Source organism: Sander lucioperca, chromosome 7 (assembly GCF_008315115.2).
Source record: "Sander lucioperca isolate FBNREF2018 chromosome 7, SLUC_FBN_1.2, whole genome shotgun sequence".
In the NCBI taxonomy this organism is placed as follows: domain Eukaryota; kingdom Metazoa; phylum Chordata; class Actinopteri; order Perciformes; family Percidae; genus Sander; species Sander lucioperca.
Genome location: NC_050179.1, coordinates 16,056,959 through 16,072,510, shown reverse-complemented (window position 1 = coordinate 16,072,510; position 15,552 = coordinate 16,056,959). Strand labels below are relative to the sequence as shown.

General features: G+C 40.7%; 2 protein-coding genes across 11 annotated transcripts in view; both read left to right on the top strand.

Annotated features, from left to right (window-relative positions):
* Positions 1-5,629, top strand: part of LOC116063082 (guanine nucleotide-binding protein G(i) subunit alpha-1) — a 14,501-nt gene extending 8,872 nt beyond the window's left edge. For all 3 annotated transcript variants that reach the window (XM_036003144.1, XM_036003143.1, XM_036003142.1), the window contains 6 exons: positions 444-601; positions 769-897; positions 1,493-1,622; positions 1,707-1,860; positions 4,266-4,458; positions 4,558-5,629. In XM_036003144.1, the coding sequence (XP_035859037.1) occupies positions 444-601; positions 769-897; positions 1,493-1,622; positions 1,707-1,860; positions 4,266-4,456 (762 nt within the window). In that variant the 3' untranslated portion in view covers positions 4,457-4,458; positions 4,558-5,629. The remainder of the gene's footprint in view (positions 1-443; positions 602-768; positions 898-1,492; positions 1,623-1,706; positions 1,861-4,265; positions 4,459-4,557) is intronic.
* A 6,720-nt stretch (positions 5,630-12,349) lies between these two features.
* The window catches only part of LOC116063068 (membrane-associated guanylate kinase, WW and PDZ domain-containing protein 2-like), an 81,984-nt gene continuing 78,781 nt past the window's right edge, over positions 12,350-15,552 (top strand). For 4 of the 8 annotated variants that reach the window (XM_036002738.1, XM_036002737.1, XM_036002747.1 and 1 more), the window contains exon 1: positions 12,351-12,897. In XM_036002738.1, coding sequence (XP_035858631.1) covers positions 12,600-12,897 — 298 coding nt within the window. In that variant the 5' untranslated portion in view covers positions 12,351-12,599. Of the gene's footprint in view, positions 12,898-15,552 lie in introns of all 8 variants that reach the window. The other 4 variants (XM_036002739.1, XM_031317928.2, XM_036002745.1 and 1 more) reach the window with 3 other exon arrangements.

The window sequence follows — 15,552 nt, the reverse complement described above, 5'->3', positions numbered from 1 at the left end:
TCCCTGATCTATGGAGATATAGCAGATTGTTGGGTATTTAAATTTTAGTGTTTTGCTTAACGGACTCCTTTTTGATTTTGTACATTTGTTTTTTTTCCCTGGTATAACAAGAAGGTTAGTCATTGCTTCAGCATGACTGGCCTGGCTCTGTCATCGTGACCAATTTTACACGCAAAGCTTTTCTTTTTTGATTTTATGCTCTTACAGATATTATTTTTTTTTAACAGACCCTTATTTCATCCAAATTCAGTCAGTTAGGATTAAAACATAATTAAACCAGATCTAATGTAATTGACGATAGAACAAATGTACAAAACAATGCTACTAAATCTGTTTCTTATGACATTAAATGCACCGTAAACACTTTTCTAGCAAAGCTGTCTTACATTTATATAAAGAAATTGTGGATTATGACTTTAATTGGATGGACTTTGTCTCGTTAGGATGATGCACGGCAGCTGTTCGTCCTGGCCGGTTCAGCAGAAGAGGGCTTCATGACAATGGAACTAGCCGGGGTCATCCAGCGGCTGTGGAAGGACGGAGGCGTTCAGGCCTGCTTCAGCCGCTCCCGAGAGTACCAGCTCAACGACTCTGCTGCTTAGTGAGTTGGCTGCACTTGTGCACATATACACATACACATAACTGGTGACTGTACTTTGATGAATAACTTCCATTCTCAATTCTTAAACTGCAAACATCTGTCTTATTTTTTTTTTTTTATATATGTATATATATATATCTTTCCGTCTTTCTTTTCTCCTCCCAAAGCTACCTGAACGACTTGGACAGGATATCCCACAGTGCTTATGTGCCCACCCAACAGGATGTGCTGCGGACCAGAGTCAAAACTACTGGTATTGTGGAAACACACTTCACTTTCAAGGACCTGCACTTCAAGTGAGTGCAACCACCACGGTTTGTCCAGTCACCTAACTGTATTTACATGATGACTAGTGGTGCTCTCTTCTGGTTCTTGATCTCTGAATCGCTGCACACATCTGAGATTTGTTCAGTGATTTCAAAAAGGTTTGGTGTTGTGCTCATTGACGGCTTCTGCCATGGGTTGGAGAAACATTGGACAAATCAGAGTGGGTAGGATTAGGATTGATGACTTTTTCCTGCACAGCTAAGTGACTACAGTCTTGAAAAATAACATCAGAAAAATGTCTACGCCTGGATGAGATGGATACAGCTGTTTGTGTCACTTCAGTAAGGCTAGCTCTATCCCGTAGTTTTTTTCACCTTACTAAACACAAGTCAATTACTGACACCAGAGAAGATCATAGAGTTGGTGTATTATTGTAATAAAGTGGGCTACACCTCAGTAAAGTGACAGTAGAAGTGGTAATAATACACCATGGCTACACGGAAATATGGAATTATTATCACTGACTGACAGGATGAAGGGTCAAAGTTAAGAGGCATCTTGATGTGTTAACATTTGTTTGCGTGGTGTATTATTTAACAATGTGTATCTATGATCTTTCTGCAGAATGTTTGATGTAGGCGGACAGAGATCAGAGAGGAAGAAGTGGATCCATTGTTTTGAGGGAGTCACCGCCATCATCTTCTGTGTGGCTCTGAGTGACTATGACCTGGTGCTGGCTGAGGATGAGGAGATGGTAAGACCCTTCTGACCTTGACGCACCCTAATTAATTTGTTGTCCCTTTTTTGGTTACCGTTGTCTGTCTCACCTCTCATCCAGAATCGAATGCATGAGAGCATGAAGCTGTTCGACTCCATCTGCAACAACAAGTGGTTCACAGACACCTCCATCATCCTCTTCCTCAACAAGAAAGACCTGTTTGAGGAAAAGATCAAAAAGAGCCCGCTCACAATCTGCTACCCAGAATATGCAGGTGAGAGAGAGAGAAAGACACACACACACACACTACCGAAACACTCGTATGCAGAGCAGGTGTGTTGTACATGCAAATACTGTACTTTGTATGTTAGTGTCACACATAAACCATATTTATATTTGGAGTTTTTAAGTGACAGCATTTAGCTTATTAGTAAGGCGGTCTGCTAGGGGAGTGCAACAAAAATCGATTCACATTCGAATTAGGGCTGGACGATTTTGGCTAAAATCATAATCACGATTAATCGAACAAGTTACCTCGATTACGATTATTGAACTATTTTTTTTTTTTTAAATTCTTTTCTTATACTGTAAATATGTTCACGGTTATTTTTTCTAATGAAAGAGTGCATAATCCTATCTTTGAGATTCTAAAATAAGGAAACAACACACAGATAGCAATTAATGCTTATTTATTAAATATTTCAAACAACTGAACTGAAATCTACAACAGTAGATTTTACAATGAAATAAAAACGTCTTATAAAAAAGTAATTTAAGTTTTAATGTAAAAAAAAAAGTTTCCTAAAAATGTAGAAAATAAATAATAAATGTCCATCATAAGATTAACGGGAACCTGTGGTTAACTGTCTTTTCGGAGTTAAACTCCACAAGCGTGTCGGCCGTCACACACACACACACACACACACACACACACACACACGTCCACAGCACAGCAGGCAGAGGCGGGGTCTGTTCCGAGTATAATAAAGCCCCGTCTGTGTTGAGCAAAACATTACGTGAATTACTACGAGAATGGACGTGCATTTAATATAGGAAAAGTATTAGCATCATTTGTTGTTGTTGTATGTGACGCTAAGGTCTAGTGACGATGCTATAAAGACCGTTGCCGTGCTTGCGTCGCTCCCTTACCCCTCCTACCAGTCCCTATGGCCACTTGGCCAGTGGGAATGCAAACGGGAAAAAAGATTTTGGAGGAGAGTAGTTCTTAGAACTGCTTAGAAGTGTACTTTTCCTCTGAAAAGTACAAGTACTATCCGATCGGAAAGCACCTATGGTCGCAGACTGGACGGGGCGGAGTCACGTGACTACACACGCGGCGGCCGTAATATGTTTTAAGGGGAAAGTACATTAACACACAGTGGGTGGCCGCGGAAATATTAATAGGATTAAAAGACCGAAATAACCGACTTGGTAAAATTACGTTGGTTATAGGCTCTGAATTTCGGTTACGATTACTTTTCGATTAATCATCCAGCCCTAATTCGAATCGCGGTTCAAGCTCTACCAATTCAAAATTGATTCATAGAATTCCAAAAATCGATTCATATTTTTTTTTTTTTTTTTTTTTTTATTGTATGTCTACTGCAATCACATGGGAAAAGTAACTACATTTAGGCCTACATACTGTGAATCGTTTTTTTTAATCGAGAATCGTTTTTGAAACGGAACTCGATTTTGAATCAAATCTTGAGCCTGAAAATCGATATTGAATCGTGACATTTTCTGAATCGTGCACCCCTACTGTTTGCAGGTCTTAAATCCTAAAAAAAGATGTGTTACAAACTCAAGGCCTTGAAAGTTTTTTAGGAATGAAACAAGGTAATTTAAATCATAAATGATGCTTTACAGGTCTTAAAAGCCCCATTGGTTTTGACTCAGGGAGCCTGACAACAAGTTGAAGGCAACATGTAGTTTAAAATATAATTTTTTTTAATTATTTTCAATAATGCTATGTAAACATACATTTCTACACATTTAAAACCGTGTTTAAATGATGTTTGCTTTTTAGACTGAACTGAGGTCCAGAAAATACTCTCTTACATTCAGTCATCCGTTTTTTCCAACAATCCGTTAGTCTGTCGGCCCCTTGTTGCCACTCAGAGGTGTGGCAGTCTCTACAGATGAGACAAAGCTATTTCTTTATTCTCCTCTCTGCTCTGCTCTTGTGTGGGCTGCTTTATGTTTAGAGCAATGTGTCCTTGTCAGGTTCACCAATGAATATTGCACATTTACACGTTTAGAGTTAATTTTGGCATAGTTTTATTTTAAAACCAATACATAGGCTAGATAAGATACGGAACCCCCTTAAAATAAATAAATAATAAAAAAAAGGTCAAATTATTTTTCATTACTAAATATTAATAGCTATTTACAGACTCTGGGCTAAATCGCACAAGAAACCTAATTCTACTTTACAATAATTGTTTTTCCCACTGGCTGCCTACTCCATATCCTTGTGGAAAGCCCTGTATATCAGACATACAATTCCCATATCAGTCAATACGTAGTGGACCGTTTCAATGATTTGACAGTAAATATTATTTTATTTGTCAATTTCACAATGAAAAGGTCTTCATTTTAATTTGATAAAACTCTCTGTTGTGACACTGTGTGCTTTTTCTCTCCTAATTGTGACGCGTTTGTCCGCTCCCACTTCAGGCTCCAACACCTACGAGGAGGCAGCAGCGTACATTCAGTGCCAGTTTGAGGACCTGAACAAGAGAAAGGACACCAAGGAGATCTACACCCACTTCACCTGTGCCACCGACACCAAGAACGTGCAGTTTGTGTTTGATGCCGTCACTGACGTTATCATCAAGAACAACCTGAAGGACTGTGGCCTTTTCTGAAGGTAACGCCTGCTGCTTCAAGGACGAGCTGGGCACATAGTGTGGTCTGTCACATTTTTCTCCTCTAATCCCAGTGCCCTTGTGTTCTTCTTTCTGTTCAGGCAGCCTGGTGGCCGGCTTACCGAGTGACTTTATTCAAGGGGACTTTGACTGGAGGGAACTTCATGGACCCTGCTGAGAATGTCACTTTTAACCTCTTATTAACTTATGTTCATCTCTAAAAGTTTTAAAGACGGTGTGTAGAAAAAACATTTTGTGTAAAATATTTGTACAACTGTCTATGGCTGGGGATTTTTCACAATTTTTAAAATGTGCTTGTTTTACCTTATCGTTGTTTTAAAATTTTATATAAAAAGGGGGGCCTTGACATTGTTTTTGTCCATGAATGAACACTTTTTGTCTTTTGTTTGTAGGTCCTTGTGCCTTGCATGCGTTAGTTGCAGTGTTTTCTTTTTGTTCAGTTAGATATAGATTTATGTAGATGTTACCATTGAACTCTTTCCAAACCGCCCCTGAGTCCATAGTATCTATTTTTTCAAATGATTTCATTGTTGCATCTTTTTTTTTTTTTTTTTCCTTCTTGGACAAACCAAGCAAAACCAAGTCACTCTATAGACCATTTCACTCTGACTCTGACAAACTGTGAGAGCTGTGTGTAAACCTTTTCGGATGTGTGCAGCGAGTGGGAGCTTTGTTTTGATTGAGGCCAAAAGCCAGTGTGAGTGTGTTTGTGTGTGTGAATGTGTGCACAATATAAAACAAAGGGACTTTATTCCTCTACTTGTCATCCTCTTTCAAAGTTTTATTTTTCTAAGCGACCAAAAAGAAGCTACTCTCTGTAATAAACAAGTGCACATTGTTGGTGCGCTGCTACAAACTGTAACATTCCTGATTGAATCATAAAGCAAAGAAGCTTTGAAAAGAGGATGCCAATGGCGGCCTTGTAGCAGACAGTAGGACCATATGTAGATCTGTGTTCAGTGCATAGACAGACGGAGACGTGGCTGGGTGCACTGTTATTGATCATGATGTGTGATGGTTTCAAGTTACATATCCCCCCTAGACCCCCAACCCTCTGTTTCCATTGGATGGGCACATTAGTGGACTAATCTCCATGATTTTGCTAATAAAAGAGCTGCTATGGTAAAACCATGGCAACTTATGCAACAAACACTTAGTTTTCCTGTCTTTTTTTTGTGTGTGAATATTAGTTTTTTCTAACAGGAAATTATTTGACTGGTGGAGCAACATTAATATTTATCACAGACAACACAAAAATAACACAGAAGTAGGGCAGAAACGATAAGTCGATACATTTTGTTTCAATGAGTTATTCAATTAAATGCTAACTATTTTCAAACCCAATGAATATTGGATATACACATCAAGGTGTTTGGTGTTTTAAGCCTACAACGTTGCCTTCCAGGCAGCGCGGCAATGGTTATGTTTAGGGTTAAGGTTAGGGTTAGCTGCCTGGAAGGCGACATTGGAGGCTTAAAACTCCATCGAGCGTACATCAATGTCAGGCATAAACTGGCTCAAGCGTCCAGTGTCAGAATTTGTGGGGGTTTTGTTAATTTAGTATTTTGGGGTTATAAACTGTTGGTTGGACGTCGCATTCGGCTCTGGGCTATTGGACATTTTTCACAAATATGTTTTTGATAGGCAAAACAACTAAAAAAGAAAATAGTTGTCCGGTTAATCGATAGTTGCAGTCATACAACAACTTCCTCCTCAATCACTTGTGAAAACTTCAGTAACTAACTGTCTCATACCTTCATAATGACAAGTGATTATCATAGAGATAGAGCAGACATTTTAAAAAGTTAATATATTAAACTAATTTGTTACATGAATACATTTGTGTTTTTGATGTTTTGATAAATTGATGGTGCTCTACTCTGATTCAGATATGGTCAATTTCACAGTTTGGGTCCAGAAGTACAGAAAGCAGCTTTACTCAAGGCCTCTGTCTTCATTTTTGGTAAAGTGAGCAGCGGAAAGATTTCCTTGTCTTTTTTGATAAAATACAAGTATGAAGCTGCAAATTAGCATAACATAGGACCTTTAAAGGTCCCCTAAAGACATACAAAAATACCCTGCTCTGATTTGTCTTATATGCTCTTTAAGCAAATAAGTTCAATAAACTACTTACAAATTCTTAAAAAAAAAAAGATACTGCTAAGTTCAGAATCTATGAATATGCAAATATGTTTTATTTCAAAGGTTTGACTGCTGGTCACAAGATGTCTCCTGCGTCACTGAGAAGTGCATGTGTAAGTGTATGTGCCCTGCAAGTTTCAAATCACATTTTTGTTGCATTTTGGACCATGAGTGGTTCCCACACTAGTTGCAATGTCACAAAATCATCTCTGTAGGCTACAAATTTAGATTTAAGGTGAGCAATGACAAACGTTACTCCTTCAGCAGAGGAATATGAAAACAGCCTTCTAGTCTAAAACTCTGCACATAAAATAATTTTGCACAGTAAAGGTTAAACATTTTTTAGTGGAGAGGGACTGATATTTATCCTCATACGAACTGAGACGTGACAGTTGTCAGTGCAGGATATAACGTCATCTGCCAGTACGGTTCAACAGTAAATAGTTCCCTCTAGGGGTCACATTGTGTATGTAATTGTGTGCATGTAATGACCATGTCTGATGGTTGCTTGATGGTCATAAAGGAGACAACTGAGGAAAATCTAATCACCAGTTTTAATATAATTAGCACAGATTGTTCCTGACATAGTCTTCTTTATAAAATCTCCATTGGAAACTCCCCAAGATAAGGACTAATTAATCCTGAACTAGAATGAGAGAGTGATTTCCTTCCAAACTGTTCTGGCCCAGAATCCTTTCCAGTATCCATGAAGCGAACAACCGTTAAAGGAATTAGAGATAGTGATAGGATTATCAGAACAACTTTCCTGTTCCAGTCATTTTTTTAAATGTATTTTTTCATATTTCATAAACCCACCAAGATGATGGCAACTAACATACTACAAATGGGTCACAGCAGTGCCAAGGCTGACTCCTGTCTTGCAGATTTAGCTAAGCCATCACTGCTCAAGCACAATGATTAGGCATTAGCTGAGAGGACACTATTTTGGGGAGGCATTGTGTGATTTAAAGCTAACTGCAGAGTCATTTAGCTAATCCCTAAAGCCCTCCCGGGGAGATCAAATAGTGTGGATATGAAGCTTCTTCAAAACGAAGGTGTAGTTGAGGAAAGAGGAAAGAGAAGAGGATGGTGATGCTAATGATTGTTATCAAACTGCACATTATTGCAGACTGCAGCTGACCAGGGAGTCAAAGCAAAAGGAATCTAATCCTTTTGTCTAAAGAAGCTCTTTGAAAACTATATGCTCATTTATTTGATCAGAAGATTATTAGACTCCATATTTGCCACTTAAAAGGGTTAACATCTAAGAAGGCTAGAAAAGATAGAATTTATAAGTTATGTGTTGAGTTACGTTTTTATACAATAATAATGTGTAGGCGAGGAGAATAGCCCGACTGAATACTACGACTGCTACTGGATTTTTGAGGCCGATGTTGATGTTTGGGGGTATAAACATTGTGTTCTCTTGCCGCGAGTTAGATTAGAAGATTGATACCACCATGTCTGTACAGTAAATGTGGAGCTACTGCCTGCAGCTGGTTAACTTAGCTTAACACAAAGACTGCAAACAGGGGGTAACAGCTTGCCTGGCTTCGTCTAAAGGTAATAAAATCTGCCTACTAACACTTTGAAAGCTAACATTTTTTTTATAGTTTGGATTTTGTTTGGATTAAACAAACAAGATAAACAGATTAATTGGCCAGCTTTAGAAGTGTTGTCCGGTGGATTTAGTTATCAATAGACAAAGTCAGGCTAGCTGTTTTCCTGTTTCCATTGTTTGTGCTAAGCTAAGCTAATCGGCTGCTGGCGGGAACTTTATATTTAGGCATACGCATGAGAGTGAAATCAATCTTCGAATCGTATCTAACTCTAGGCAAGAAAGCGAATAAACATATTTTCCAAAAAGTCAAACTATTCCTTTAAACCTGTATTTACTGATTCATTTGGTTACTTCAAGCAGCATAATGAGCTGTAAAGACTTGTGACCAAAATATCTACCAAGCACATTTTAGCTGACAGTCGAAAAATAAACTTGTCAGTGTGCTCTGATGTAAAAACTAATGTCATCAGTGTTCTATCAAACATATCTTCTGCATTTCTGTACTTCAATTTCTTGTTACTTATCGGCCGACACATTAACGCTGATATAGATATAGATATATTTATGTGATAAGATAATATTAGCTTATTTTTCAGTCAGGCTCTGGTGAGGAAGTCTGTGCGTTTTGGAGTCAGTCTTGACTTTTTACAGGTGTACTTTGCCATCACAAGTTTCTACATAATTATATCTCATTGTGAGCTTGGAGAGAAAGCCAATGTGATTTATTTGCCAATTCCCTAAAGCCATTCAATCTAATTAACTTTTTCTCTATGTGTTGCATTTGTGTGTGTGTGTGTGTGTGTGTGTGTGTGTGTGTGTGTGTGTGTGTGTGTGTGTGTGTGTGTGTGTGTGTGTGTGTGTGTGTGTGTGTGTGGGGGCTTGTTTAACAATATTCGTGGGATCCAAAAACCGGGAGTCCAGTATATTTGTGGGGTCCCGACAGCTTTGTGGGGCCAAAATGCTGGACCCTACAAGTTTAAAGGGCTGTTTGAGGGTTAAGACTTGGTTGTAGGATTAGGGATAGAATTAGGTTATGGTTAGGGTGAGGGTAAGGGTTAAGGTTAGGGTAAGGGGCTAGGGAATGCAATATGTCAATGACAGGTCCCCACAAAGATATTGCCACAAACCTGTGTGTGTGTGTGTGTGTGTGTGTGTGTGTGTGTGTGTGTGTGTGTGTGTGTGTGTGTGTGTGTGTGTGTGTGTGTCTGGGCGGGCGCATGTTTAAAACAGATTTTTAACTGCTGCTCCAGTCCAGCACACCCCTGGGTTTCTCAGTGCTGTCACTGTGCTATCTATTTAATTTAAATTAAAAAAATTTAAAGTTTAAAATGTCTTCCAAACATTGTTACTGTCTCATAGATGATAGTTGATATGTTTGTCTGCAGTCTGTTTTCTCTTTTTAAGCTCTGGCACATCTATGGATAAAATAAAAGATGATATAGACAGAAGGAGTCGGGTCACCGTGTTGAAAGTGTATGAGTGTCTGTGCGAAGGTGACCCGCTCCCCACTCTGTCTTTGCCGAGCAATAAAAACAACTTAGTGTGCATTTCTTTCCTAACAGCAAATGCACGAAGCAAAGAGTCAATGAGGGAGACAGCGAGCTAAATCCATATAAGCTCTATTGAAATTCCCCATCTGAGTGCGCAGACTGCCTTGTGTTATTGTATTTTTGCCTTCTGTTGTTGGCAGTCTGCTATAGGATGCTCATTACTTTCTATCTATAATGATCATATAAAGTAATATCCTTTTCTTCATCACAATGACACCCAGACCAAAGGACTTTATTACAATGCTGTAAGGAGCTCATTTAAGCACACCTCCTCCTAACACTGAGGCCACATGTGTGGCCCCATAGACACTGAGAGCTACAGGATAACCGCTGTACTGTATTCTGTCAAGAGAAAGTCTCAGAGTGGCGTCAAGTTGCTCCAAATTTAGACGCTCCTGCTCAAAGCTTTGACAGCTGATGGCTTTTCTGTTTGTTCTTCTATCATACTTCTATTCACAAAGGAAGGTCCAAAATAGTGAAATACTCTGATCCAGATTTAGATAGATAAGCACAAGACAAGAATGTTATCGTCCTGTACACACAAAAATACTGTTTATGTTACAAAATAAAGCTACAAGGTATCAGATTTGTATTCCATTTGAAGAAAGCATCATCTGATTTCAGTTTAGTAGTCAGATTTAGTACACCAGTAATTTAAATGAGCTGGTGATGAAGTACAAAACCTGTAGACTCTGAGTCCTCCATAGTACATAATCCCTCAACTCTGAACTACATTTTAGTCCAGGCTACAGGCCTCTTGAAGCTGCAATTTTGGCATCCTCCAGCAGAGGCACAAATAAAGCAAAGCATGGATTAATTTCCCCTCTGGGTGTATAATCTGTTAATCCAGCCAGTTTTATGGATTATTATACCAGTACTCTTCGTCCGCTGTGGTGTTTAGTCTTTAATAACCATGTAGTATGCATCATCATTTGCTTTGAATTAGTGTCAAAAGCATCTGCTGGGACCAGGACGAATACAGTATGACCCAAATGCAAGACACTTAAATGACAGTCAAAGTGAATCCACCGCTCTTCATGGATTATTTACTGGTTGCAAATGCACTGGGGGTTGTTTACAGTAATGTTGTTTTGTAGGGAGGATACTCACATTGCAAAAGCACATGCATGTCCTTTAAAACTCTCTCTCTCTCTTTCTCTCTCACACACACACACACACACACACACACACACACACACACACACACACACACACACACACACACACACTCACACACACACACACACACACACACACACACACACACACACACAGGCACTGCGGAGAGTGGCAGTAAAAGGGACTGTCATCCTCAGTCGATTTCAGCAGCTCTTGATTTATGTGTTAAATATTGAATGAAACTTTACTTCACCCGCTTCGGAAAGTTGTGCAGCCATGAAAAAGTAATGGCAACAAAAGGATTTGTCATTTTCCGATGGACTTGGATTTATGTCATCATAGCAATTATGTAATGGTGACAAACCTAAACAGAGGCAATAACCAGAAAGTGCAGATGCTGGATGTTGCTTTTTTTTCCACGTTTCAATTGTTAAAAAGTGAGTCAGTGCACTATTTCTTCACTCACTAACTGCTCAATAAACCTATAAAACATTGAAATGAGATGATGAATTGAGGTACTCCCCTCTTACAGTTATAACAGACCAGTGATCGGTGACCACAGAGGAGTTCTGGAAATCTGTAAACAGGACTGACAGTGCTGTTGGTGTTGCATGTACTACCGTGTAGTAAAAGGACCCAGGGAAGCAGATACAGGGCCGGATTAAACCCACTATGGGGCCCCAGGGCAAAAATGTACTGTGGCCCCCTACTGACCCCCCATTTCAACCACTCTTTATGTAGGCCAGTATCCCTAAATATTCATCTCATGATTTATATTTAATACCAACGTTTAGTACCAATGCATAATGTGCCCTATAATGAGCCATAAATAAAGGGTGAAGAGGTTGGGGTGGTGGATGAGCATGAAACACGTCTGAATTACTTGCAGGAGTCCAAAGTTAATGTGTATTGTGGACATATTTATTTAGTAGAATGCACCATGTAAGCACCATGAAACCTGAAATAATAAATAATAATTATAAAATAAACTAGCCTTTTTTAACCTTTTTAATCAGGAGTTTATAATGCACCTAAGCTGTCCGTGCAGTATTAACAAACACACTTGCAATCAATTTACAGTATTTTCCACAAACTGAACCTGGAGCCTTCCGGCTCCCTGCGAGTCTGGGGCCCAGGGGCAGTTGCCCATTTAGTCCTGTTGAAAATTATCATTAAGTCTCTGAAAAAAACAATGTCTTATACATATGTTGATAGAATGCTGCAAGACAGGACTTAAGGGAGAAAAAAGTCAGCCTTAAAGCTATTTTTCCCAAACATGGTTGCAGGTAAATGACTATAGGGTGAGGTTCGTATACAATGTAGCATACACTGATGTTCCTCCTACATGTCACCGCCTGTGTGTGATCACAGTGTGCTTGAGGAAGCGCCCCTGGCAGTGTAGTGAGAGTAAAAAAGCGCCTCCTGTTATTTTCCCTCCTCTCCATCCTTTTACGCCGAATCAAAACCATTCATCTCTCCCCTCCTTCAGGCTTCACATCCGGGTCATCCGCCAGTATCTCTCTCTTGCGTCTGTGTGTCTGACACAGTAATAATAATTTCATCCGCCGCCGTGCTGTACTGCAGCCCTCTGCCCGACTGCGCGGCTCGCCGAGCGGACACTGCGCCTGGCGTGCACCGGTGATGATGGAGCCACGGACGCTGTGACGCTGCAGCCGGTCGCACAAAGGCAGGGATGAGACGGTAAGAGGCTTTTGGTGGGCCAGCCCGCGGTGATTAACTCGCCCTAACGATGTCTAAGAGCCTCAAGAAGAAAAACCACTGGACCAACAAAGTCCACGAAGCGGTGATAACCCGTGGGAAGGAAGGGGAGCTGGGGTTCGAGCTGAAGGGGGGCGCGGAAATCGGCCAGTTCCCCTACTTCGGCGAGGTGAAGCAGGGGAAAGGACTGATCCAGAGCGGCAAACTGGCCCAGGATGAGCTGCTGCTGGAGGTCAACAACATGCCAGTGGCCGGGCTCACCACCCGGGACGTGCTGGCCGTGATTAAACACTGCAAAGACCCAGTCCGCCTCAAATGTGTCAAGCAAGGTGAGATACGATTAACGTGAGAGGAGCTAGGAGCGTACCGCCGTGCGTTAGAGGCGGGGAGTGTGTGTGTGTGTGTGTGTGTGTGTGTGTGTGTGTGTGTGTGTGTGTGTGTGTGTGTGTGTGTGTGTGTGTGTGTGCGCGCGTGCTGTGTTTATGTGTGTGGCTGGTTTGATTCAGATGTCATTTGTGCAGTCATCTGTCAGTCTGCACTAAAGGGAGAAGCCGTGTGTTTAGGTGGACAAAGCACAGACCCATGCTTAGGCCTGTTTGTTGGTGAAATGTAGCTAATTACGAGCCGTAATGATGGGTTCAGTCCACCAGGATCAGTAACTATAATGTGTATATTGCAACCGGGAGCAGCCGCCGTTTGTTTATCACAGTGTCGCTGGTCCGATGCCACAGCCTGGAGGGGGTGTGTCCGTTTAGGCGTCATGCCACAGCCTGCGGATTTCTCTTTATTTTGGTCGAGGACAGGGCTTGTTTCACCAAACAGGCCTGCGCCGTGGATGAAATGTTTTTCTCTTTGCTGCTGTTCAGTCTGAGAAGCAGACAGACAGACAGACAGACATTCAGACAGGCAGGCAGGCAGGCAGTCAGGTAGGCAGTCTGTTGGCTGTCAGTCCACATTATCACTGTTATTGCAGTGTAATTACACACTAATGAAAAATTAAACCTGTGTAGCCTAATTACTGTTGAGATCGCTTTCATATTGATCAGCTCTGTAGTCAACATGGTTTGCTTTAACTATACACGCAACCTCACTCATTTCACAACCAAACATTTGTTTATGAAATGTAATGTTCCTGAGTTCAGAAGTGGAAAATAATGATGCAGGTCTCTTCCAGTTATGCCTTGAGGAGCTTTTGAGTGTTTTGTTATTGTCAGCCGATGCAGTGTTTTGTGTGATTATTGTGGCCCATGAAGCTGGAGGCTTGTTTGAATGTTTCTGAGCATAGCAGGGGATTTATGGCAACAGTGTTGACTGAGTGACCTGCTTCTGTCAGCCAGTGTAAAAGCAGACAGGGTCTCTATACGACTAGAACATTGGATTGAAGGAATAGCGGAGGAGATGGTGATCATCACATCCTCTGAGGTTCAGTTTAAGTCCTTATTAGTGTCTAAAAGGGCTGCGTTGTCAGCCATGAAATGAGCATTACAGTGGCTTGTTTCTGGGACTTGAGTAAAGCAAAAATCAAACTATTTTTTTTTTTTTTTGGACTTGCCAAGTTCCTCACAGAGGAGTTGTCTTCACTCTTCGCCTGACTGCTCAATCTCAGTGTTTCCGTGGGTTGCGTCAATGTGATTGATTATTGAGCTAGAGCTGCTGACAGTGTAGGCGTACTGTCCTTTGATGTGTGAGGGGTTAAATGCTAATGTGCACATATCTCAGACTTCTCAGGTTCTATTCTCTCCCTCCATCCCTCTCTCTTATCCATTTAAACATGAATCTATCTGTTTATTGACCTACCCACCTCACACCTCACACTGTTCTCCAGCTGAATGTTTGCTAAAAACGTCATTGAGCACTCTGCTGTTTCTGCACAGCTTGTTGTTGCCTTCACTATATATTTTATATGTCTTGCTCTCTCTCTCTTGCTGTCATATTACCATTTGACTTCCATCCAGTGGACAGTGGAGTGTATTAATGGCAGTGAGCTTGTCAGACAGTTGTTGACACACTCGCGGTCTGCTGAGGTATCATCTAGAAGCAGTCGGGGTTGCTCTGCTCAGAGGCCACACACGGCCAACATCAGAGATGGATGTCCTGTCTGGGGTACCCAATCATGTCTGACTGCACACACACTTACACATTTGAACAGACTATTTTCAGTCAGGTAGAAACCCCCTTTCTGTCCCTGAGGGAGTAGCTGTGACAGCGTGGCCTGATGGACCTCCAGAGCGAGCTCACTACCTGACTGTGCCGTGACCTCCTCTCACAGATGTTTCATTTGCACTCATCACAGATTTCGGAAAACATGCACATCCACATAAATAGGACGGGACACTGCTTTGTAAATATTGGAATAATATACATCTTTTACTGGAACAAACCTGTTTTTTATGTGGTACTACTGCATTCTCAGCCCAGTATATGGTTATATATAAAATATAGACTGAGCCATGAACACACGGTATCGTTTTCACAAGTCCTGTGTTAGCAAGTTTTCTTGCACTTCACAACATGCAGGTGTGAGTTTTTGTGAGGGTGTATCCAGTCACCTTCCAATAGTGTCCATAGACATCTTGTGCAGTGCGCTATACACCACTGTTCAAAAGTTTAAAATCGCTTGCCACAAATGCTTGATTGGGTACAGTCAGGTGTCTGAGAGAACTACTCTATATAGCCTATTTAAATTATCTTTAATGCTTTTAGGTTGTAGAAAGTTCTCTTTACAAATAGATGCTATTTTGTATGAAGGGTTTGTTTTGTACATGGAGAACAAAATACTGTACAATGGTTCAACCAGACTGACAATTCAATTTGACAGAAAGAGACAAAGATCCATCTGAGTAACAATTGAATGGGAATAGAAGAAATCATCAGTCATTGGTAAAACTAGTGCCGTGCCCGTTTGGAGCGTGTGCCTGTTCGGAACGAGCCGATTGCTTGGTTCCCAGTATATATATTTTTTTCATAACTTTACTTTGTAAATT